This window comes from Gopherus flavomarginatus, chromosome 1, assembly GCF_025201925.1.
Source record: "Gopherus flavomarginatus isolate rGopFla2 chromosome 1, rGopFla2.mat.asm, whole genome shotgun sequence".
NCBI lineage: Eukaryota > Metazoa > Chordata > Testudines > Testudinidae > Gopherus > Gopherus flavomarginatus.
In genome coordinates this window covers 269476630-269501647 of record NC_066617.1, presented here as the reverse complement: position 1 = coordinate 269501647, position 25018 = coordinate 269476630, and the positions used below count along the sequence as shown (strand labels likewise).

The window sequence follows — 25018 nt, the reverse complement described above, 5'->3', positions numbered from 1 at the left end:
TAATATGTTGGGAAAATAACACCGCGAGGCACAGACTATCCAATAAGTTCCTGGACTGCATTGCAGACAACTTTTTATTTCAGAAAGTTGAAAAAGCTACTGGGGGGAAGCTCTTCTAGACTTGATTTTAACAAATAGGGAAGAACTCGTTGAGAATTTGAAAGTAAAAGGAAGCTTGGGTGAAAGCGATCATGAAATAATAGAGTTTGCAATTCTAAGGACGGGTAGAAGGGAGTACAGCAAAATAGAGACAATGGATTTCAGGAAGGCGGATTTTGGTAAGCTCAGAGAGCTGATAGGTAAGGTCCCATGGGAATCAAGACTGAGGGGAAAAACAACTGAGGAGAGTTGGCAGTTTTTCAAAGGGACGCTATTAAGGGCCCAAAAGCAAGCTATTCTGATGGTTAGGAAAGATAGAAAATGTGGCAAAAGACCACTTTGGCTTAACCACGAGATCTTGCGTGACTTACAAAATAAAAAGGAGTCATATAAAAAATGGAAACTAGGTCAGATTACAAAGGACGAATATAGGCAAATAACACAGGCATGCAGAGGCAAGATTAGAAAGGCAAAGGCACAAAATGAGCTCAAACTAGCTATGGGAATAAAGGGAAACAAGAAGACTTTTTATCAATACATTAGAAGCAAGAGGAAGACCAAGGACAGGATAGGCCCACTGCTCAGTGAGGAGGGGGAAACAGTAACGGGAGACTTGGAAATGGCAGAGATGCTTAATGACTTCTTTGTTTCGGTCTTCACTGAGAAGTCTGAAGGAATGTCTAGTATAGTGAATGCTTACGGGAAGAGGGTAGGTTTAGAAGAGAAAATAAAAAAAGAGCAAGTAAAAAATCACTTAGAAAAGTTAGATGCCTGCAAGTCACCAGGGCCTGATGAAATGCATCCCAGAATACGCAAGGAGTTAACAGAAGAGATATCTGAGCCTCTAGCTATTATCTTTGGGAAATCATGCGAGATGGGGGAGATTCCAGAAGACTGGAAGGGGGCAAATATAGTGCCCATCTATAAAAAGGGAAATAAAAACAACCCAGGAAATTACAGACCAGTTAGTTTAACTTCTGTGCCAGGGAAGATAATGGAGCAGATAATTAAAGAAATCATCTGCAAACACTTGGAAGGTGGTAAGGTGATAGGGAATAGCCAGCATGGATTTGTAAAGAACAAATCGTGTCAAACTAATCTGATAGCATTCTTTGATAGGATAACGAGCCTTGTGGATAAGGGAGAAGCGGTGGATGTGATATACCTAGACTTTAGTAAGGCATTTGATACGGTCTCACATGATATTCTTATAGATAAACTAGGAAAGTACAATTTAGATGGGGCTACTATAAGGTGGGTGCATAACTGGCTGGATAACCGTACTCAGAGAGTAGTTATTAATGGCTCCCAATCCTGCTGGAAAGGTATAACAAGTGGGGTTCCGCAGGGGTCTGTTTTGGGACCGGCTCTGTTCAATATCTTCATCAACGATTTAGATGTTGGCATAGAAAGTACGCTTATTAAGTTTGCGGACGATACCAAACTGGGAGGGATTGCAACTGCTTTGGAGGACAGGGTCAAAATTCAAAATGATCTGGACAAATTGGAGAAATGGTCTGAGGTAAACAGGATGAAGTTCAATAAAGATAAATGCAAAGTGCTCCACTTAGGAAGGAACAATCAGTTTCACACATACAGAATGGGAGAAGACTGTCTAGGAAGGAGTATGGCAGAAAGAGATCTAGGGGTCATAGTGGACCACAAGCTTAATATGAGTCAACAGTGTGATACTGTTGCAAAAAAAGCAAACATGATTCTGGGATGCATTAACAGGTGTGTTGTAAACAAGACACGACAAGTCATTCTTCCGCTTTACTCTGCGCTGGTTAGGCCTCAACTGAAGTATTGTGTCCAGTTCTGGGCACCGCATTTCAAGAAAGATGTGTAGAAACTGGAGAGGGTCCAGAGAAGAGCAATGAGAATGATTAAAGGTCTTGAGAATATGACCTATGAAGGAAGGCTGAAGGAATTGGGTTTGTTTAGTTTGGAAAAGAGAAGATTGAGAGGGGACATGATAGCAGTTTTCAGGTATCTAAAAGGGTGTCATCAGGAGGAGGGAGAAAACTTGTTCACCTTAGCCTCCAATGATAGAACAAGAAGCAATGGGCTTAAACTGCAGCAAGGGAGATTTAGGTTGGACATTAGGAAAAAGTTCCTAACTGTCAGCGTAGTTAAACACTGGAATAGATTGCCTAGGGAAGTTGTGGAATCTCCATCTCTGGAGATATTTAAGAGTAGGTTAGATAAATGTCTATTAGGGATGGTCTAGACAGTATTTGGTCCTGCCATGAGGGCAAGGGACTGGACTTGATGACCTCTCAAGATCCCTTCCAGTCCTAGAGTCTATGAGTCTATAAGTATGAAGAAACATGTTTTTCAGACCTTACCTGTGGCAGAGGAACAAAGGTTGTCACCATAAGCAAAATAAAATGCTAGCAAAGGAGTTGTCTTTAGTTCTGACTGCTAGGTGTTTGCAGAGGTGGAAAGTACCTAGAAAAAAATCTCTATTTCCAGCATCAAGGGGTCACAGTGCAGTTTTGTGGATCAACAATTTGAAAAAGAGGTAACCATAGAAAACATTCACAAGAATTTGACCATAAGCAGGGGAATTACACCCCTAGATTGTAGTGTAGTCATAACCTATGTCAGACAGAATGAAGATGATTTCCTAGTGTGGCTCAACTGTTTTCAGCACTTAGCAGATATTCAGCTGAACGAAACCATACATATAATAACTGACACCGTGAGACTGACTGATCTGGCCTGGCTGCCAGTCCTGTCCAACATCGCCCCTCCAGACAGCAGGCAATAAGTCACCTTGCGGAATTTGCTCCTGAAAGTAAAGACATGCCACAACCACCTTATCATAACCTTAGTCCCAGATTTGGACCTTAGCGTCCAAAATATGGGGGTTAGCATGAAAACCTCCAAGCTTAGTTACCAGCTTGGACCTGGTACTTGCTGCCACCACCCAAAAAATTAGAGTGTTTTGGGGCACTCTGGTCCCCCTGAAAAACCTTCCCTGGGGACCCCAAGACCCAAATCCCTTGAGTCTCACAACAAAGGGAAATAATCCTTTTTCCCTTCCCCCCTCCAGGTGCTCCTGGAGAGATACACAGACACAAGCTCTGTGAATCCAAACAGAGTGACTCCCCCTCTCCGTTCCCAGTCCTGGAAACCAAAAGCACTTTCCTATTCCCCCAGAGGGAATGCAAAATCAGGCTAGCAAATCCAACACACAGATCTCCCCCTGATTTCTTCCTCCCACCAATTCCCTGGTGAGTACAGACTCAATTTCCCTGAAATTTCCCAGTAAAGAAAACTTCAACAGGTCTTAAAGAAAGCTTTATATAAAAAAGAAAGGAAAAATACATACAAATGGTCTCTCTGTATTAAGGTGACAAAATACAGGGTCGATTGCTTAAAAGAATATTGAATAAACAGCCTTATTCAAAAAGAATATAAATCAAAGCACTCCAGCACTTATATTCATGCAAATACCAAAGAAAAGAAACCATATAACTTACTATCTGATCTCTTTGTCCTTACACTTAGAAGATTAGAAAGCAGAACTACTTCTCCAAAGCTCAGAGAAAGCAGGCAGACAGAAAACAAAGACTCAGACACAAACTTCCCTCCACCCAGAGTTGAAAAAAATCCGGTTTCCTGATTGGTCCTCTGGTCAGGTGCTTCAGGTGAAAGAGACATTAACCCTTAGCTATCTGTTTATGACACACCTGTTTAAAGATGTGGTTAATCCACCAACACACAGGCTTAGCTCAAGGCAGCCTGCTTGGGCTGTTCCCCTACAGAACCTCAGTATTGCTTTCAGATGGCATACCAGGTATCAAGAACAAGCTTCAAATGTAGCCAATGCCTATCTCATGAGAGATCCCTGGTTTGACTTTCCATGCCTTCTTTGGCTAAAGCTTAATCACTTCAGATGTGATCAGATGTTCTGCTAACGACCACCCATGACTTCGTGACCACCCATGACTGCTGCTGTGGCCAGTTGGAAGGTGTAGGCCACATACTTGCAGGCTGCACCTATTTGCAAGAGCTGCCAGGTTAACTCATGGACTTGTACGATGCTCTTCCCTCAGCTATTGAATGGTTGAGACACTCAGGGTATGTCTGTACTGAAATTAAAAACCTGCAGCTGGCTCATGCCAGCTAACTCAAGCTGGCAGGGCTTGGGCTAAGGGGCTGTTTAATTGTGGTGCAGACATTTGGGCATGGGCTGGAGCCCAGGCTCTAGGAACCTGAGAGGGTCCTAGAACTTGGGCTGCAGCCTGATTCTGAATGTTTACACTGCAATTAAACAGCCCCATGAGCCTGAGTCAGATGTACTCTTAAACTAACATGCTTGATTTTACTATCTCTACATATATATAAGATGAATATTTTTCTTAAATTTAAGTTATACATTTATTTTCCATTCCTTCCCACAAGGCAAGCCTGGTCAGATTGTGACTGGAAGCTGTAATATAGGAGTAGAAAACAATGACATACATTAAAAGAGAAGAAATTAAAAAAAAAAAAAAAAAACCAAACAAACCCAAACAAACCCTGGAAGAGTACATGGAACCTGGGAGAACAGAATAAAACCATGAAGTCTGTTACGGAAACACTTTGTGGATTTAAATTACCTGAGCTTAGACAGGTGCTACAAAAAAAGTCATAGGAAAGTAGGCATTGTAAAGAGAAAGATAAGAGATAAGTCTTCAAATATCTGAAGGGTAAAATAGAAAGGATATATTATAGTGTGTGCTGGTAGCTCCACCAATTATTAAGGTTGCCTAACACTTCCCATTATAAGACCCTGTTTTCAGTTGCGTATAGTTAGTCAAACTTGAACCATTTGAACAGAAATTTTCATAGATTCATAGAGCGTGAGGTCAGGAGGGAGCATTAGATTATCAAGTCTGAACTCCTGTATATCACAGGCTACTAAATTTCACCCATTTATCCCTGTATTGAACCCCAATTGAAGCATCATTTGTGTCTGACAATCATATCTTCAAGAAATGCATGCAATACTGATTTTAATACTCCAAGAAATGCAGAATCTACCATTTCCCTTGGTAGTTTTTTCCAACGGTTAATCACTCTCACTGTTAACAAATTGTGACTAATTTCTAGTTTGAATTTGTCTGGCTTCAGCTTCCAGACATTGGTTCATTTTATGCCTTTCTCTGCTACATTTAAGAGCCCTTTAGTATGTGGAATTTTCTCCTTGTGAACATTTGTACAATGTAATCAAGTGACCTCTCAATATTCTTTTTGATATGCTAAATGTATTGAGCCCTAAATCTTCCACTGCATTTTCTCCAGCCTTCAAATGATTTTTATGGCGGTTTTCTACACCCTCTCCAATTTTTCAACTTCTTTTTCAAACTGTTGACACCAGAACTGTATGCAGTATTCCAGTATCAGTCTCACCAATACCATACCCTGAGGTAAAATCACCTCCTTACTTCTACTCACTATGCCCGTTTATATATCCAAGAATCCCATTACAATTCTTTTGCCGCAGCATCGCACTGGAAACTCATGTTGAGTTGCTTGTTCTCTTTGACCTCTAAGTAATTTTCAGAGTCACTGCTTTCTGAGTTACAGAACCTCATTTTATAGCTATGGCCTGCATTCCTTGTTCCTCGGCGTATAACTTTGCACTTGGCTGTATGAAAAAGCATTTTGTTTGAATGGTCCCAGCCTATCAAGCAACCCAGACCACTCTGTATGACTGCCCTGTCCTCATTATTATTTGTCACTCCACCTCTTTGTATCATATGAAAATTTTATCAGCTGTGATTTTGTATTTCCTTCGGGAAATATTGAATAGCATTGGGCCTAGTACTGATCCCTGCAGAACTCCTCTAGAAACAACCCCATTCAATGACGATTCCCCACTGACAACTATTTTGAGATCAGTGAGTTGGTCAATTCTTAATCCATCCAACAAGTGCTCTGCAGATACTCAATATTGCTAGAGAGACTGGCTGTGTTTTCCCTGTTAGGTGTCTGCTCCCTCTTTTTTTTTTTCTTGCAAGATTTCAGATAAAATTGTTCAGCCATTTCTGGGAATGAGGCTAGGGAAACATTAACATTTTGCCCATGTTTAAAAAACAAAACAAAAGAAAACAAAAAACAAAAAAACCCTTCCTGGTGATCCTATTTAGACATGCTCCAGTGCAGGGGTCAGCAACCTCTGGCAAGCGGCTCATGCTGCTAGTGTGGGGCGGAGGCAATCATGGGTGGGGGCCTCGCTCGGGGCCCCGTCCCCAGGCATGCTGGTGGCCCTGCTGTGGGTGCCGGCCTTGGGGGCGGCGGAAAAGAGCTGGCTCAGATGAGAGCAGCCCCTGTGTCTGTCCGTGTGTCCATCCCCCTCCTGAAGAGCAGGCAGCACCCCCCCTCGTCCCTTCCCGCCCGGGGCTCACTGGTAGCTGGTCCGCTTGGGTTTGCTTAGCCTCGGCGCCGGGTTTCCTGCTATGGTAACTGCTGGGCTTTGAGGGCAGCTGAAAACCTCCCACCCAGGAGGGCTCCCTGCTGCCGGGATATGTGCAAAACAGATCGTGTCTCCTCCTCTGCCCGCACCAAACACAATTCAAGCACTCTAGGAACACTTGACCTAACTTGAAAATACATCTCTAATGAGCCTGACTGCAGCAGAGCAATTTAATATAATCCAGAACCAGGAAGACAGACAATTTAAAAACTCTCCCCCCATTCCCCAGCAATCCATCCCCTCACACACAATTTCTCATTGTCTAGGGTGCCATTGCTAAAAATGTGGATATGTCCATGTGAACCAAAAGATCTCTCTAGGGTACATGGGAACATCTTGTGCATTGTCTGCCCTGTCTAGTCTCCCTTACGGAGAGCTGGCACCTTCTCTGCTCAGTACACAATTTAACCTAATGACGATAACTGAAAAGGAATGGGACCAGTAATTTAACACTGACTTACTAACATATTCTAGAATAGATACAGGTCATCGATAGCTGCTGGATCATTGTCATTTCATCTGCTTTGAAACAGAAGTCACAGAGTTCTCGATCAATGGGGCTGCCCAGTGGCAGTGGTCAGCAGTTCTGGGCTAGCCAAGCTTCCCATTGTCTCTCTGCTGTTTCCTTTCCAGGGACCAGGTCGTGAAGATGTTTGACCAGGCATATGGCAGCTACATGGTAACTTGTATTTTTATATTAGTTCTTGTTCACATGTCTCTGGACAAAACCCTGAATCTTATGTCGTGTCTGTTCTTCTAACCCTGCTTACCCAGCAGCCTTCCCTCCCACCGGTGTTGGGGGTTTGTTACAGGAATGGGTGGGTGATATTCTGTGGCCTACCTTGTGCGAGAGGTCAGACTAGATGATCATAATGGTCCTTTCTGGCCTTGAAGTCTATGTGGTAGTGATCAACGGCTCAATATCGAGTTGGCAGCCAGTATCAAGCGGAGTGCCCCAGGGGTTGGTCCTGGGGCCGGTTTTGTTTAATATCTTTATTAACTATCTCGATGATGGGATGGATTGCACCCTCAGCAAGTTTGCAAATGACACTAAGCTGGGGGGAGAGGTAGATATGCTGGAGAGTAGGAATAGGGTCCAGAGTGACCTAGACAAATTGGAGGATTGGGCCAAAAGAAATCTGATGAGGTTCAACAAGGACAAGTGCAGAGTCCTGCACTTGGGATGGAAGAATCCCATGCACCACTCCAGGCTGGGGAATGACTGGCTAAGCAGCAGTTCTACAGAAAAGGACCTGGGGATTACAATGGATGAGAAGTTGGATATAAGTCAGCAGTGTGCCCTTGTTGCCAAGAAGGCTACAGGCATATTGGGCTGTATTAGTAGGAGCATTGCCAGAAGATTGAGGGAAGTGATTATTCCCCACTGTTTGGCAGTGGTAAGGTCACATCTGGAGTACTGCATCCAGTTTTGGGCACCCCACTACAGAAAGGATGTGGACAAATTGGAGAGAGTCTAGTGTAGGGCAACGAAAATGATCAGGGGGCTGGGGCACATGAGTTACAAGGAGAGGCTGGGGGAACTGGGCTTGTTTAGTCTGCAGAAGAGAAAAATGAGGGAGGATTTGATAGTGGCCTTCAACTACCTGAAAGGGGGCTCCAAAGACGATGGAGCTCGGCTGTTTTCAGTGGTGGTAGATGACAGAACAAGGAGCAATGGTCTCAAGTTGAAGTGAGGGAGGTCTAGGTTGGATATTAGAAAACACTGTTTCATTAGAAGGGTGGTGAAGCAGTGGAATGGGTTACCAGGGGAGGTGGTGGAAGCTCCATCCTTAGAGGTTTTTAAGGCCTGGCTTGACAAAGCCCTGGCTGCGATGATTTAGTTAATGTTGGTCCTGCTTTGAGCAGGGGGTTGAACTAGACTAACATCTGAGGTCTCTTCCAACCCTAATCTTCTGTGATTCTATGAACCTGTCTCCCCTTGCTGTTCTCAGGCAGGGGGGAGGAAGAAGACATCTGAATTGAATGCAGTGAGGACAAGAGCCAGTCACTGGAGGGCAGGAGAAGAAGATTGGGACAAGAAGGTAGAGGGGAGACTGGGAAGCTGATGGTGGAGGAGAGGAAATTATGAGTGAGGATAGGGAGGACTAAGATAAGACGGGCAGCAGAGGAGACTGTGACTGGGAGCCAGTGGGTGGTGGGGATATTGAGATCAGACAAGAAGATGGAGGACAGAGTGGGACAGGCTAGGCATGGAGACTGATACTGGGAACTTGGGAAGGGAGACAGGTCTTATGAGAAGTCAGGTTACATAAGAACAGGGAAAGAACTGGGATTGGCTGGGCAAAGGGACTGGGACAAGGAACCACGTGGTGGTGGTGGGAGAGGCATTGGAGGAGGAGCCCTGGGCGGGGGCAGGGTGGTTAAGACCCAGTAGAGATAGGTAAGATGGGTGTTGAAGTAACTGGAGGCTGAGGGAGACACAGAGCTGACAAGGAACTGAGAGGGAGAACTGAGACTCTCTGGACAAGGAGACTGGGGACAATGAGCCAGAGAATGGATGGAGAAGGAGACTGAGAACAGAAGAGAAGAGTGAGGGGTGACTGGGATGGGGAGTCTGAAGTTGGGAAGACTAGGACTTGCTGTGTAAGGAGACTGAATATGGAATGAGAATCCTGAGGAATGGAGCATAGGACTGAGATGCTGAACCAGAGGTGGGGAAGATACAGGATAGGAACAGGTTGGAGGGGATGGGGCAGAAGAGATTAAGCTTGAGGACAATGGACAGCAGAGTCTGTGTCCACTAGAGCACGCTCCCCTCCAGGTTCTGGAATGGAACCCAAGATTCCCATGTCTCAGCATTCTTTTGCTATCTGTAAATATCCCTGAAACCCACTGGCAAAGGGGTTTCATCATCCTTATCACCTCCATCATCCCCCTCTAGGGCTTGTCCATATAGAGGATGACAAACTACCACTGCCATCAGTGATTCCATTAGCTCAAGTGGCAAAAGTCTGCATGTTGGATATAAGGATTCTAACCCTATTGATGACCCAGGTTGGTGTCAACATGAAAACATACAATTGATGTTTTTTTCAGTTTGCTTTTTTAAAAGCTAGGAAGTTACACACAACAAAACTATGTTAAATGAGCATTAAGGTAGGAAAGCCAGGTACTGAAAAGTTAGTAAATGCCAGACTTAGAATTCCTGTGTAACCTTACTTTATCCCTGAGGCAGGGTGCTGCTAGAGAGGACTTAAGCAGCTCCTGCCACTCCAGCCTCAATCCAGAGAACTGGATTGGGGCTGGGTAGATAGCCTGATGCTTGCCTGGTACCTGACCACACCTGCCAGCCTCGTTAGCAGGAGCTATAAGGCTGGGAAGAAGTGAGAGCAAAGGGGGGTGGAGACTAGGAGGTGAGACGAGACGAGACAGAGGGAGGTGGGAGTCCTAGTTTGTTGCTGACTAGGCCTGTGGTAGGCCAAGCTGTTGTAAAAAGCCTGTATACAGTTGGAAACTGGTGGTGTGGACTTGATCACAAATAAAGAGTACAGGTGTTGCACCAGCCTGAAGTGTCCCTGAGTCTCTGAGAAGAGGGGGAGAAGGGCTGAACCAGACGGGCACGGCCTGTGCCCCATTATAGTCCCCCTTGTGCATACATGATACAGCCTTGAATTACATGATCCCAATGATATTTTTCCACAGGACCCCAGGTCCCCAACCCCCAGTGCATGGGATGGGTCTGCTCTGGGAATGAATCGTGTCTGTATAGTGAAGACGTATGTGTATGACACCCACTTCATTTGTGGCAGAAGTTGGAGGGTGTATAGTGAATGAGGCAGGGGACTGCAGGAAGAGAAGGGACAATCTCCAGGTTAAAGCAACTGAATGCTGCCCTTAACAACAGAATCATTTTGTTGCCTCTGCCACTATGTTCCTTTTTGATGCTGGGCAAGTCACTTAAATCAAATTTTTCCATAAGTGGTCACAAATTGTATATTTCATTTTCTGGGTGCCCAATTTGCAGAAGTGCTGAGCCCTCACAGCTGCAACTAAAGTCAATGGAAGTTGTGCTTTCACCATATACTGTACTATATAATGCTCAGTACTCTGAAAAATCAGGTCCTAGATTCTCAGATGGGGCACCTAAAGTTAATGGATACTTTTGACTTTAGTTTCTCTGCATCTCAGTTTCTCATCTGTAAAATGGGGATAATACTCTTATCTCACAGGGATATTGTGAAAATAAATTAATTCGTATGTGTGTAGCACCCAGATATTGTAGTGATGAACACAGTAGAAAAGCTCACAAAGAAAATAATTCAGTCTTCAGAGCAGGATTTGATGAATATGGAATAAACAAGGCCTGGTGCCACCCACTGAATAACAAGGAGCAAACGAAATACTGAACAGCTGCTCACTGAGCGTGCATTATCCATTCTTAGTACTGAATGAGGCATGGATCTTCAGAAAAATACTATGTAATTAAAGCATGCCTCATAACGTGTATACACAACTTTAGTTTTGGCATTTCCTAACTTTTCAGTGCTTGATTTTCTACTGTTAACAGTGTTCTCTTAATGTAGCTTTTTAAATGTAATACATATATTTACTGAAACAAAAATACTTAGCATTTACATATCATTTTACATTTACAGAGTTTGTTGTACATACTAACTGATTAGATTCCCCAGTAACCTGATCGGTATGTAATATTATCCCCAATATAAATACAAATAAATGTAATTAAGAAAATAAGGAGGAAGATGCAGGTGAGTTCCTAGAAAGAATGAATAGTTAGGTATAATTTCTGGCCTGAAGGTGCTACTCCCGGTTAGTGACTCATTGTCAGAAAACACCCTGTGCCTCAATCTTTCCAGCTATTATAACCAGAAAATTACTCCCGTGGGAATTTTGCAGAAGTTTATGTGCGCACAGAATTTCCCCTTTTTCCCCACAGGAGTGGGCTGCAGAGATATTGGTTGCCGCTAGGGGTCGCTGGACCCGGCAGAGCCCAGCTCACAAATAGAAGACAAGGCCATGGGGAGGGAACTGGAGGTTCCCAGCAGCTGCAGTTCCCAGCATGCCCTGAGGGAAGGAGAGGGCAGCATACAGGAAACTCTGTGTAAGCCTAGTACTGAGCATCAGGTGGTTTCTCCCTCTGGATACCTGAGCTCTAGGAGGTAGAGAGTGTGAGTGTCTGGGCTGGCAGGTGGGGGGCAGGCATGGCTGGGCTCTGGGTTTGTGTGTCTGGGCCAGGGGGGCCACGCAGCTGGTCTCTGATGGGTAGGGGACATGAGTGTCTGGGCTGAGAGGGAGGGGCCTGCAGCTTGCCTCTGTGGGGGAGGTGGGGAGTGTGAGTATCTGCCCTCCACCTGTTGGGCTGCGGGGGGGGGGGGGCAGAAAAACATGAACTGGGTTGTCATGGGGGTTTCTTTAACTCTATTCCTGGGGAAAATTTTGTGTGTGTGTGTGTGTGTGTGTGTGTGTGTGTGTGTGTGTGTGTGTGTGTTGTTACAGACATACTTGCTGATGGGTATTTTGAAATAAATTACCAAAACAATTGAAACTGGCATGATTATATAGCGTGGTATATATAGTAAAATTTTCAGAATTTTACAATACTGTGCATAGAGTTTTTTTGGTGGAGAATTCCCCCAGGAGCAGAAAATGAAAAAACAAAACCAAAAACCCAAAACAAACACACACCCACCCCAAAACAGCCCTGTGGATTTTCTAAAGGGTGATGTATTTTTATCTGGTATACAGGACATTTCTAGAGAATCAGTGACTTGTAAGTTAGCTGGTCTGTTGCTTGCATCATTTCTTGGCATTTCATTCAGCTTTTAATTAAACACAGAGAAATATATTTTTCTATGTAATGATACAGAACCATTTTCATTACAGATATGCTCCCGATTAAAACAATTACCCCACAATCTTTTCCTCCTTCTCATGATCAGTTTATAACGGAGAAGCCAAAATGTCATTGAATTATCTTCTGTGATAAGAAAACCAATAATTCAGTATAATACTGCACAGCTTTATCAGCACTGAGCCTGGGATGCCATCACATTTACCTCAAGGGAAAACTTCTCCTTGAGTCCTTTAATCGGTTGCACAATCATTAATTTCAAAGACACATTTTTAACTGTTTTCACTGCAAATATTTCTTTAAGCAGAAAAGACTACATATAATATTACTTTTGTGTAAAATATATGAAGGGAAGAATTTTAACATCACTGAGCAATTGTCTGTAAAAAAGGTTGTTGTTTTAAATACAGAGAAACATTAAAAGCTTGTACCATAGCCTTGTGACTAGTAGTAATATTTTCAAAAACACCTTCATGATTTAAAAGCCTAAATCCTACTGCCTTTCAATGAGACTTATAACCTCAGTATTACAATGCCTGTCAGACGAGCCCATGTCTGTGCTATAAGCTAGAGGTGCGATTCCCCTGCTCGTGTACACGTAGTCGCGCTAATTCTCATGAAGCTAGCACGAGTATAAGTAGCACTGTAGCTGCACTATCATGGGTAGTGGCATGGAGGCACAGCTGAACCATGATGAGTATGTACCCACCACTTTCAGGTAGGTTTGTACATGGCACAGCTCAGATGTGCCTCTGCAGCCGTGATCCATGTTACCGCAGCTATGCTGCTATTTATATTCATGCTAGCTCACTGAGTGACAGTGCAAGTATGTGTACACGAGCAGAGGAATCACATTCCTAGTTCATAGTGTGGACATAGCCAGAACTGAGCAATGCCTGGATACCTTTAAAAACCTGGGCCTTCTGCACCTTTTAAAAATTTCCTGTAAAACTTTAGCAATGGGTAACTTGCTTCCTACACACCTAAGTCATTTTTATTTCAGGTCATTTTAGCTTTTATGGACTTGAGAGGCAAAATGCATAATCTGTGTTGCTCTACTATATTCCCAAGATTATCTGATGTAGGCCCCTATTCAGCAAGGGTTTTAAGCATACAAATAACATTAAGCTTATGAATACTCCTATTCAAGCAGAGTTTAGATTTGTTAGTGCCAGTAAAGAGTTCCCCGTGCACTGGGTATATTGCAAGGTTGAACTAAGTTGTTTCTGACAATACATAGCTGAGGCAGAATATTGGCTCATCAATAAGCAATGGTTACAGAAGTCTGCTAAAGAGCATCAAATATTTCTGTAATACTATTGTTTGCAGGTGCCACAAAGTGATAGAGATGTCTCTGAAAATATCATTCTTGAAAAAAAAAAAAATCAGGTACAAAGGAAGAATAGCCCATGAATCACCTTTGAGCCCACAGCCATCCTTAGGCCAGTCAACAACTTGTAGTAAAAAATCATACAAAATAAATGGAACAATGAATTACTTTAGTCCCCAAAGCAAAAAAGAGCAATCCATATGAAGGGCATTAATAAGAGTTAATTTGGCACACCAGCCCTAATTTAAGATTTCAATGTAAATAATCTAAGCAGGTTAGTTAACCTTAGGGTGACCAGACAGCAAGTGTGAAAAATTGGGACGGCAGGTGGGGGGGTAGTAGGAGCCTATATAAGAAAAAGACCCCAAAATTGGGACTGTCCCTATAAAATCAGGACACCTGGTCACCCTAGTTAACTTTTTTTTTTTAATATGTGAAAGAGGATAATTCTACACTAACTTGTGAAACAGTTTTTTCCACTATTTCAGAGATTTAAAAAAAAAGCCATTGATAAAATAGTTCTCCATTCCAGCCCTAATCCTACAACAGGTTTTGTCACTGATCTCAAATCGGAGCAGGATTAGGCCCTTGATCTTAATAACTATTTAGTTAAATGGATGAACTAATCTGAAATGTGAACAAAAACCAATAATGATAGGAGAAATGAAGCCATTCTAAAATGAATATTAGAAAATGTGCCATTATGTACACAAAATCCACATTTTTAGCAGGGGATTGGTGGGCATGATTATGCTGTGATGCAAATATTTTCCAGCATGAAAAACCCCCAAAAAAGAACCCGAAAAATACTCTTACTTGTTTAAGCTTCTTTAGATCTTCATCAAGTTCCAAGTTGTCCAAAATAACAGCAACAAACAAGCTGAGCAAAATCTACAAAACAATTAAAATATTTTTTAAAAGTTTGAGTTCCCTTATGAAGCAATATTAAATACTGTGGTGAAATCCTAACCACTCTGAAATACCTGGGAATTTTGCCATTGACTTCAATAAGGCTAGAATTTCACTGTTTCTACTATTCTTTATCTAGGTAGTATATTGTATTTAGCTGTGTATACAATAGTTAAACAAAATTACAATGTGAAGATTTTAGACTCCATGATAAATCCATTATTTATGTTTAATGAATATCCTTTGAAGTGTACCTAACAGGAGAAAATCACTCAATGTTTATCAAAGTAATTATAACAAGAAACAAAGTGTAATCCTGAAGTAGTAGGAGAAATACTACAAAACTACGTTATGCAAAGCTACCGCAATGTCCCTTGTGCTGCGCAGTGGAGAGTATGAGTGTATGTGTGTCTGTGAGCCAGGGGCCAGTGAAGCTCAAGGTATGAATGATGCTAGCTGGGAAGGAGAAAGGTCAAGGGTGACTAGAGGGGAATGCACAGATGCAGCACATCCTCTCAGCTAGGCCCCAATCCTGCAATACTTATCCATATACTTAACTTTACTACTGTGGGTAGCCCTATTGAATTCAATGGGACTATTCATAGTAAAGAAGTGAAGCACTCATTGTTTGCCACATCAGGGCCCAAGCCATAAAAGGAAGCTACTTCTCTCTACTGGAAATCCTGAATGAGGGTATCAGCAGAACCACCATCTAACCCCTCTTGGGGTGAATTCCCTGGCAGTACAAAATGCCTTGCAAAAGTGACTTCAGCACTTGAAGTCTGTCTGCATTCCTATGCACCTAAACACTTAGACTTTCAATGCCACTTTTGAAACCTTGGCTCATGAAATAACCATGAAATATAAACATACTGGACAAATAATTTCTGAAAGATGTCAATCTTCAGAAAAAGGAATGTTCTTATTGTAACATATTTGCTCAGATGATATTTAGGAGATTTCCTGCACCTGCTGTGAAGAGCGTATTTAACAGACTATATAATTAAACATTACTTCATCTATTAGTGGTAACAGATTTCAGTCCTGAGGTTGCTGTGTTAAATATTAAAGTGGCCTTTAAAATGCTAAAGCAAGGCAGAATTCAGCTATAGTACCTCTTCACTAGCATGAAACATTCTAATCATTAACAATTAGTGAGAATTTGTCATTCTGTCAGAATTTTATGGTATATCAGTTTTTTTTGAACAACCTGCATAGTCTATTATACTGTATTACATAAGGCCTGACCATAACAGTAAGAAACTATTTACATTGGCATTTATTACTTACTATTTACATTGAAGAGACACACAGTAACAATTAGATAGATGGCAAGTTAGTAATTATATATACACACACACACACACACACACACACACACACACAATCAAGACATACAAGACTTTCATCGTTCTCTTTCACTTCAACATAAACCTTAGAGCACTTATCACAAGACAACAGTTAAACCCAAACTTATTATTTGTTTAACCTCCTCAGTTCCCATCGGGATTTATAGTCTTCACTTCCAAAATAATTTTTGTTCTTCAAGCCTCAACTTTTCCTCAGCTCTTATTGAGAAACTGATTCATTTATTTCCAGCTCTCTACAGCCTTCTTTGCCAAATGCATACAATTATCACTCCTCCTTGCTCTGGCTCCTGAAAGTTATCATTTACTTCTACATTTAATTGCTTTATTTTTTAGCCACTTATTGTTTATTCTTAGACCTCTTCTTGTTTGTTTGGTAGCAACCTGACCCTTTCCACATCTCTTTATTGATCAAACATTCATTTTTCTCCTACAGTCTCCCTCTTCATTTTTCAATGTTGTTATTTCTATTTTCATTTTGTCTCCACACAACTTTGTTCTACTTTGATTTCTTTCCCCTTCTATAGTCTGAGAAGACCTGAGAGCTGAAATGTCATCTTTAACCATATGTTGTCCCTGCTACGCAGATGCACTTTATTAATTGCAGAGACACTATATGGCATCATTCATATAGGGATCAGGCAACTGCAAAATTCTCCTTGCAGTTTCCTTTATACTCTTCCATTGTGTGTGGAGACAGGGTGAGTGTAATATGTGTGTGCCCATACAACCCTACATACCATGGAAGAAACCAATGGATCGGTATGTACAGGAGTATTTCCAGAACAGGGCTGAGGACGAGATGTAGGGAGGTGGCACAGCACTTGGGAGACTGACTCTTGAAATGGAGATGTTAGACATGAAAGGATGTGGCCCACTGGGCCAAGAACATCCTTTGCACTGTCAGAGAAAGGGGAGAATAAGATTGCCCCATACTCCCCAATCAACTTTACAACATGTGTTTCCAAGTCCAGTATCATCTTCCCTGTTCCTCTTTCCATTCCCCTTTCCAGGAGCTTGAAATGGGGCTGCAGTAACCTCTGTGGCCCTTGTACAGAGGAGGGGAAGTGAGGAATTCATATACACAAGCTGCTCTAGCCACCAAACAACTTGTGATTCCTGATGGCAGAGCAGAAGTCATCTCCCACTCCCAATCTGGTCTGATCCTGTTCAGGGTCAGCTGGTTTGGTGAGGAGCTGGTTAAGTAGCTGTAAGAGAATCTGGCACCTATTATTGGGTCAGCATTTTGGCCCATATGAAAGAACTCAGCTGCTTGGTATGGTGCAGGTGAAATTCTATAATCAGTGAAGCAAACAGAAAAGAAGGTGTATGTACATAGGTAAACAGAGTAAGTCAGGTAAGAAAAGCTATACTGTACAAGGCAGGGAGATTCTGAAAGTCAGAGAAAGGAATGGAGGACAGGGAAAGTAGGAATAAGAATATTTTTATTTTTAATACAAAATATATGATGAGTATGTGAGAAATTAGTGGAAAATGCATCTGTTATTTAGTCTTAGGGACTGATGGAAACTAAGGGGACCATGGATTGGATTGTGGTGTTCTCTGTGGTCAGCATCCATAAAACAGTACCAAGGCCCTAACTTATCTAGCGTTCTTGCAGAATTGCTTTCCCTTCTGCTCTCTACCTAGAAAGACATAACCCTGGCCATTTTTAGCATACCCAGAAAAGACATCTTTAGATATAATCCAAACTTCCACACGGATCCAGGAGTTGCTGTATTAATTTTGATTGTTTTATTAGTTAATATACTGCATCACATATTTCCCATGTGTTCATTTCTGCATCATATAATAGAAAAAGCATTGTACTGATTTCTAATTAACAATTTATATCATGAGGCTTTAAACTTCTTTTCTTCAGTTTAATTACAGCTGTGAAGGGAATGCAATGAAACTGAAGAGAGCATCACTTCATGATAAATACTAGCCCTTGTTTCACTCTGTGATCATTTGAACTATGAGGGCTCATGGTACTTAATTACAGTATTAGGTTACAGTGGGACTTAGGTCTTATGCAGAAAACCTCACACCAGAACAAAGATTGGCCACCATGTACCACAAAGATTAAGACTATATTTCTTGATACATCAAAGAATTAATCCCATGTCCCTTCATAAAAAGGGAAGAATGAGCATGGCAATAACATTTAGCTAGCTGACTAAAATACAGAAGACAAGAAATATTCAGCAATTTGCAGCAAAGGAAAGCACTGAAAATTTGCAGGTCAAAACTTACCAGTGTAGCAAAAAGATGATAAAGTATAAAGTAAATAGCAACTACAGGTGCCCACATATGTCCTACAGCATTAAGAGTCTGATCCATGACATCCACCCATCCTTCCTGTGTAAGGATCTGGAACATTGACATGAATGCCTACAAGAAAAAAGAATCACACATATTTTATAGCTGCATGCACTGCATAAAAATAACTCTATGGATAATCAAAGTTGTATGGAATAGATTTGACAAAGCAGAAAATCCAGTTGTTGTTATCTTGATCAACAAAGGAGTGGATTTCAATTCTGTGAATGAGGATTACATGCAATTTTCAGTCCAAAGGCAGAAACAAATAGTCCAATATTTGACTGAACCGTAACAGTTTACAGCTGTAAACAGTCTCAACTTTCTTAGTCAATATGAAGCTTGATATCCTCCGTGGTTGATGAAATATAAAGACTATGGTGGGTTTGAGGATCAGTCAAGATATTGCCCTGTCAGTTTATAAGTAGGTCAGTTTATTTTAAGTACTGTTTTCACCTTCTAAATATTGTGACAAAGCTCTGTCCTTGTCTCCGTGGATCCTGCATTTCCTGAAGGATTTCGCTAGCCTCGGAGGCTCACTGTGACCCTCCCCTTAACTCTTCTCTCTCTAGAGCAAGGGTCACAGTCTACTGAGCCATTTTCATCATAAGCCAGTAAGGGAGGTGAGGGGAAGCAACCCTCCCTCACACAGTCTCTGTTGTCTCCCAGTCTCAGTGATTAAGCAGGGGGCAAAGTGGGAGGGAGCCTGGGCCCACCCTCTACTCTGGGCTCCAGCCCAGGGACCCTAATAATATCAGCTATGGTAGCTGACCTTTTACAAACAGGACACGTACAGTTCCCTGGGCTACTTCCCCACAGCAGCCCCCACTTCCTCAAGTTCCACTTCACCCTTACCTCAGAGCCTCCTTCCTTGTACCTAGTATGGTATATACAGCTCAGTCTCTCCAACAACACCACTTCTCACAGCTCCTAACATACACACCCACCTAACTAACTGGGAGGCTTTTTAGCTAGTTTCAGCCAGCCCCTGATTGGCTTCAGGTGTTCCAATCAACCTAGCAATCTCTACTGCCTTCTGGAAAGATCTTAATTGGCGCCAGGTGTCTTAATTGACCTGGAGCAACTGCCGTTTACTTATCCTGGTACCAGGGATTTGTTTAACCTGGGGCTAATATATCTATCTCCCATTACTTTTCTATAGCCATCTGGCCTTGCCCTGTCACAATATGAAGCAAAACACTGGATCTTCATGGATGTAATAAAGCTGTATGATTAAATGAGTTCATAAAGGGATAAAAGTTAATTCATGGCTCCTGCCTGGCCACTCCAGGCACTTTGAAAACACAATAAAAACTATAGCCCCTGTCCTTCAAGCTGTTACATGCAAGCTGATCTCCAAAATTATGCAAAGCCTTATTGACTTTTTACTTAGCATTCTGGGTACAGATTTTTCAGTGGCACTTCTAAAGTTCAGAGGCACTCAGCCCCAGAGATCAAACACCTCATTAACTAAGGGTGAAATGGTACATACCACGTAAGCAGTACAGCTGGTCAGAAAATGGAACACATTTTTCATTGAAAATGTTTGAAAAGTTTCGGCCAACTGTCGTTAGAAGCTTGGTAGTATATAGGGACCCAATTTATTTACAGATTTGTATGTTAAAACTCAAAACTTAAGCTGGATCTATGCACCAAAAGACAACCACTAAATAGAGCAATGCAGCAGGTTAGGCAGATCCCACCTGATGCCATTCTCTTCATCACATGGAGGCCAAGGATCTGTTTAATTGACACACCAATGTACAGTAGAGTTCACTCACTGCATTAGTCTATACTCAGTGCTGGAGATGTATGTTATGATTTTCAGGTCAGAGTCAGGCAATAACCTCAGAAAGATCAAGACAACCTGGGTGCTAGATGTCACCTCACAACCTAAATTCACTGCTCAATCATGGACCCAGGCCTCCCGCTGTCAGCCTCTGTTTGTTAATATGGAGAGCAGGATAATGGAGGCTTGGATAAACGGGATTCATTCTACTGTATATGTTTTTATTTTTTCATAAAATGTAAAAACTAAAGATTCTCCGTAAAAATGTGAATTCTGTGTTTTTCATGGCAAATGGGTTTCTAGGGTCCCTTCTAATGACCTATATTGGACCTGGGGATCACCAGGAAGAATGGAAACACTTAGCCATGCCCTCTTTTCCCTGGTCAGCTCTATGCCACTAGCAGCTCCCCTCCACTGGATTAATCTTCTCATGGCTAATTAAGCCAAGTGCAGGGCAGATTTATGCTGGTGGTGCGGCACAAAGAGACCAAAGCATAGATCAGACTCTGGCCCAATATGTGAGAAAATTCTTTAGCAGGTAGGTCTTTCTGGTGTCCTACTATTTTGTTCAGCACAGGAAAAGATGAGTTACCATGGATACCATTCAAGAGAAAATGTTTTGGTTATGATTGCAGTAAGCACTGTATGTTTTTCAGTCAATACAATAGGAGCACAATAGACAGAAGCAAAGACTGGTCAAGTACTATGTTCCTGAAAACAAAGTTTAGTTAATGTATCTAAAAAAATCTGCAGCTCTTGTGAGTTTGAATCTTTGGCTGTGGTCAAACTGTCTATAAAACTGTTTCTTTTCCTTTTTCACTTTTGTCTAATATCAAGACTGAATTTCTTTCCAGATAAGCAACAAAGGTCTGAGGTGAGATTTTACTGAAGTATAGAACACAAAAACAAAGTATGTGAGAAACTGAAGTGAGAAGCTAATGATGTAACTTGCCGTTACTGTTGCTCAATTCAACATTTTGTTGTGATGTAGATATATTTAATTTATGTTCATTGTACCTAGACAGCACAGTCAATAGTACTCACAAGCATTTCTTGTTGCATTCCTTGAGAAAAACCACCAGAAAAGCCCTTCACACTAATGTAATCGACCCATATTCCTGAAAAATGGTGTTTCGTAAATGCAAATTGAAATATTGTGGAATTTTTATGTCCTTTATTTTGAAGGAGTAGCAAATTAAAACACAGTGCTATGCTCAAAGCTAATGGCAAAAATGCAGTTGTGGTGTTGTGGTGTTCCATGTTTGACACTCAGTGACTTCCATATCAAAACTGTTAAGTTTTTTAAGTAAAATAATTTCTCGAACTGACAGCTCTGCCAACTCAAAATGGGTTCTGAGAGTCAGGCTGAGATTTTTCTTCTCTGTACCTCATGACTAGTAATAAAAGTTTCGGAGCTCAAATGTTTTCATATTATATCCTCAGACACCTCTACATTCCTACTCCCTCAGGGAGCTTGTGCAGATTTAGCTGACTGAAATCCAGCTAAATTTCTCATTACTGTTATAGTTCTGCAGTGCTAGCTGGAGTAAGAAGTAAACACATATTTGTGTCACTAGACTAAGCATATGACTCTGAATAAAACCATTAAACCTATCTGTTAAGTAAGATGGTGCCAGTTTTACACGGTCATTTTTCAGAGTTGAATCACACACCAAGCAAGCAAACTGAAAGTCCCAACTTCCTATGAGAAGCAAAGCAGGGGAGCACCTGGCATAGATGAGAGCATTCAGATAAGAAAGACCCCCACCAACAGTGGATGTGGTTAAGTGGCAGGTTGCAACTTTATCAATAAACATAACCAACGGGTCTTGTTTAACTCCCTAACTCTGTTAGGCAACATATGGATCCATTGTGGGAGGATGGCTAACTTATATCCAGAAACCAGGAGACAGGGAGGAAAGCTATCCACAACCAAGCATCTCTAAACCAATTAAAGGATCCAGCCCATCTGTCAGAATCTTAGCCACTGGAATGAAGGTGCAAACAGGAGTGCATGTTGTATTAATTTAGATGAACTATATGGGCCCAAAGAGTCAAAGGTGTTAACATAACCCAGTCACTGACCAATATTAAACAGTTTAAACAAGGTTCAGGGTTTCATACAGAGACCTCAGCCTGCTTAGTAACATGGCAAACATACCATTAAAAGTCCTTTTAACCTTTTATTAAAGGCACAGAATAGAAGGAAAAACAGGCAAAGTATTAAATAGGGCTTTAATTTTAATAATATCCCTTGTTCCCTTTCCTTTAGCTGGAGAGAGTTTTTAGAGGGAAAAACCCATTTGCCTGACAGTCTTTTAAGATGGCAATAACTGTCCTTTTTGGGAAAAGAAGAAGTTAGTTGAAATGGGCTGCAGCTGTCATTGTTGCTGTTGTTAATGTCCGATTTTATTTCCTAAAAGACAAAACAAGACAAGCATACACCAGAGAGGACAGAAAAGAATAGTAAAGATCTCTGGCTTTAACTCTTACTCACAAGCTTGCTGTTGAAAACACATAGGCACAGGACATAGTTTTATCAGCCAGTCTGAGACCTGGCAAACTTGTACCAGCACTGGGCTGTTTAGGGCATTGCATTTAGCTGCCTCTCTGGTCACAGGCTTGCTGTAGTGATAGAGAGTATGCAGTCTTGACCAGCTAAGCCAGACCTTTATTAGACAGAAGGAAAAAAGAGAGAAAAGAGGAAAAAATAAGGTTGGGAAGAAAAAAAGGACATGTTGGGGTAGGGGGAGGAAGACAAAATCTCACATCCCAGATAGTGGTTGGGATTTAGCTGGAGCCAGTGGAGGTGGTGATGACACTGGTTCCTTCTCTCTGGTCTGGTCTGGGAGGACATCTCTCAGGATTAGGATGCAGGTCTAGCATCTGAGGAGATGGTGGAGGTGGAAGCCATGCTGGTGGACTTTGATCTTTCCCTTTCTCTTGTTTTTGTCAGCTAGCGTTGTCATAGCCTCTGTCCATTTGTCTATCTTTTTGGGGGGATCTCAGAAGGGAGTGATGGATGGAACAACCCCCTCCCTCATTATTTTGTCCACCAATTAGGCCTAATTTCTAACATGCTAATTTTGATTTCTGATCTCAAACTGTTCTTATCAGGCATGACCTTAATACAGTCCTTGAATTATATCAGGAGGCATTTTTGTTTGTACTAATTCAGTTCGTCTCCCTTTTGCAACTTTTTCCATCAACACTTATTACACTGCTCTACAGCCAAAATGCTTCTGAAATAAATGTAGTCCAACTTTACTAATTCTGAGTCACTGAAAACGAAAATGATGCTTAAAATTGTTGATTGGCTCTAGTTTTCAAGATATGCTATTGGGTCAGTATATACGACCCTGGACTTGGGAATGGCGGAGGATAAGTGAGTTATAAAGGGAAGGGATCTCAATTTAAACCAGAAATGACTAAAATACATCTTTGACTGGATCTAGGAATAAATCTATGACTGGGTTTGGACAGTACTTGCTTTTTAGGCAAAATAATGAATGATGCAATCTGAAGCTGGTATTGCGTCATACATGATATGAATTGCATCATGTTATTCCTAGAAGTCATGGATGATGCAATCATAACGAAGCTTACATCACTCTGCTGAACAAATTGCCCTATATCAGCTCTAGAAATCATACAGTGTCGTGCTCTCTTATTTGTCAGTGTTTGATTTTGCAAAGGGACACATTTCTGTTTAGCCAAAGTGAGCAGAGATGCCTCGTACTTGTGTGAACAGTGCAGATAACTTCTGCTATGTTTGTGGTGAAGTGACTTTTGCATCACAAAAGCGCAGTATAATCACTATGGTTAAGAAAGCCTATCACCTTTATTTTGGCTGCAAAATTGGAGATCAGGACAAGAGGTGGGCCCCAACATATGCTGCAAGACTTGTGCAACAAATCTTCGCCAGTGGTTGAACAGGAAACGGAAATCTATGCCTTTTGCAGTGCCAATGATTTGGAGAGAGCCAACAGATCATACCAGCAATTGTTACTTCTGCATGGTGCCTCCAGTTGGGAAAGGTGTGTCAAAGAAGAAAAAGTGGACTGTGCATTATCCAAATATTCCATCAGCTATACGCCCAGTACCCCACGGAGAAGGACTGCCGGTTCCTGATGCACCAGAATCATTCTCACTTGCGTCAGACGAGGAAGAGGAAGAGGATGAAACTTCTGGTCCTGAACCATCAATGTCACAGGTCCCACATTTTCTCCCATCCTCCTCCTCTGAACCACACCTCATAACACAAGGTGAACTGAATGACCTTGTCACGGATTTGGAACTACCCAAGAGTAAGGCAGAGCTGTTGGGCTCCAGACTACAGCAGTGGAATCTCCTGGCAGGCTATCAGGGCAAATGGAGCCCATCAATGCTTGCAGACTATTGCTGGACAGTGACAAGAGATGCTCCATTTAATGAATACAAGAGACAAGCCAAGAAGTGCCGAGTAGACACTGAATAGGACTAAACTATGTACATAATAGTTTTTTGCCTTTTGTTTCATAATACATTTTATTTATATAACCCTTTTGCTGATTTTTAAAGTGTTACATAAACAGGACAGGTGAAATATTATCATGTAAAGCAACCATAAAGACATGAAAAGACCTAGGTTTACAATTTATGATTAAAACTCTACTATCTACAGAATATACATAGACATAAAATGTAAAAACTTAAATATCTTAGAAACAGTAGCCAATCAGTTGTTTTAATTGTCATATTTGAATTCAGCACATCAAAATACATAATAAATATCACATTTTATCTCTGAAGCAGACGACTTCTCAAAAATTGTAGACCAGTGTTATTTTAGGTTATTCTGACACTTTATGAGTTCCACTTACTTTTTACAGCGGAGCTCGCACTTAGGACAAATACATAG

At 41.7% G+C, this 25018-nt stretch overlaps 1 protein-coding gene across 1 annotated transcript in view; it reads right to left on the bottom strand.

Moving 5' to 3' along the window:
• The window catches only part of NALCN (sodium leak channel, non-selective), a 343201-nt gene that overhangs the window by 75269 nt on the left and 242914 nt on the right, over nt 1-25018 (bottom strand). Inside the window, exons 14-15 of the mRNA XM_050937548.1 lie at nt 18264-18401; nt 14548-14622 (exon numbers count right to left, since the gene is read on the bottom strand). Of these exons, the coding sequence (XP_050793505.1) occupies nt 14548-14622; nt 18264-18401 (213 nt within the window). The remainder of the gene's footprint in view (nt 1-14547; nt 14623-18263; nt 18402-25018) is intronic.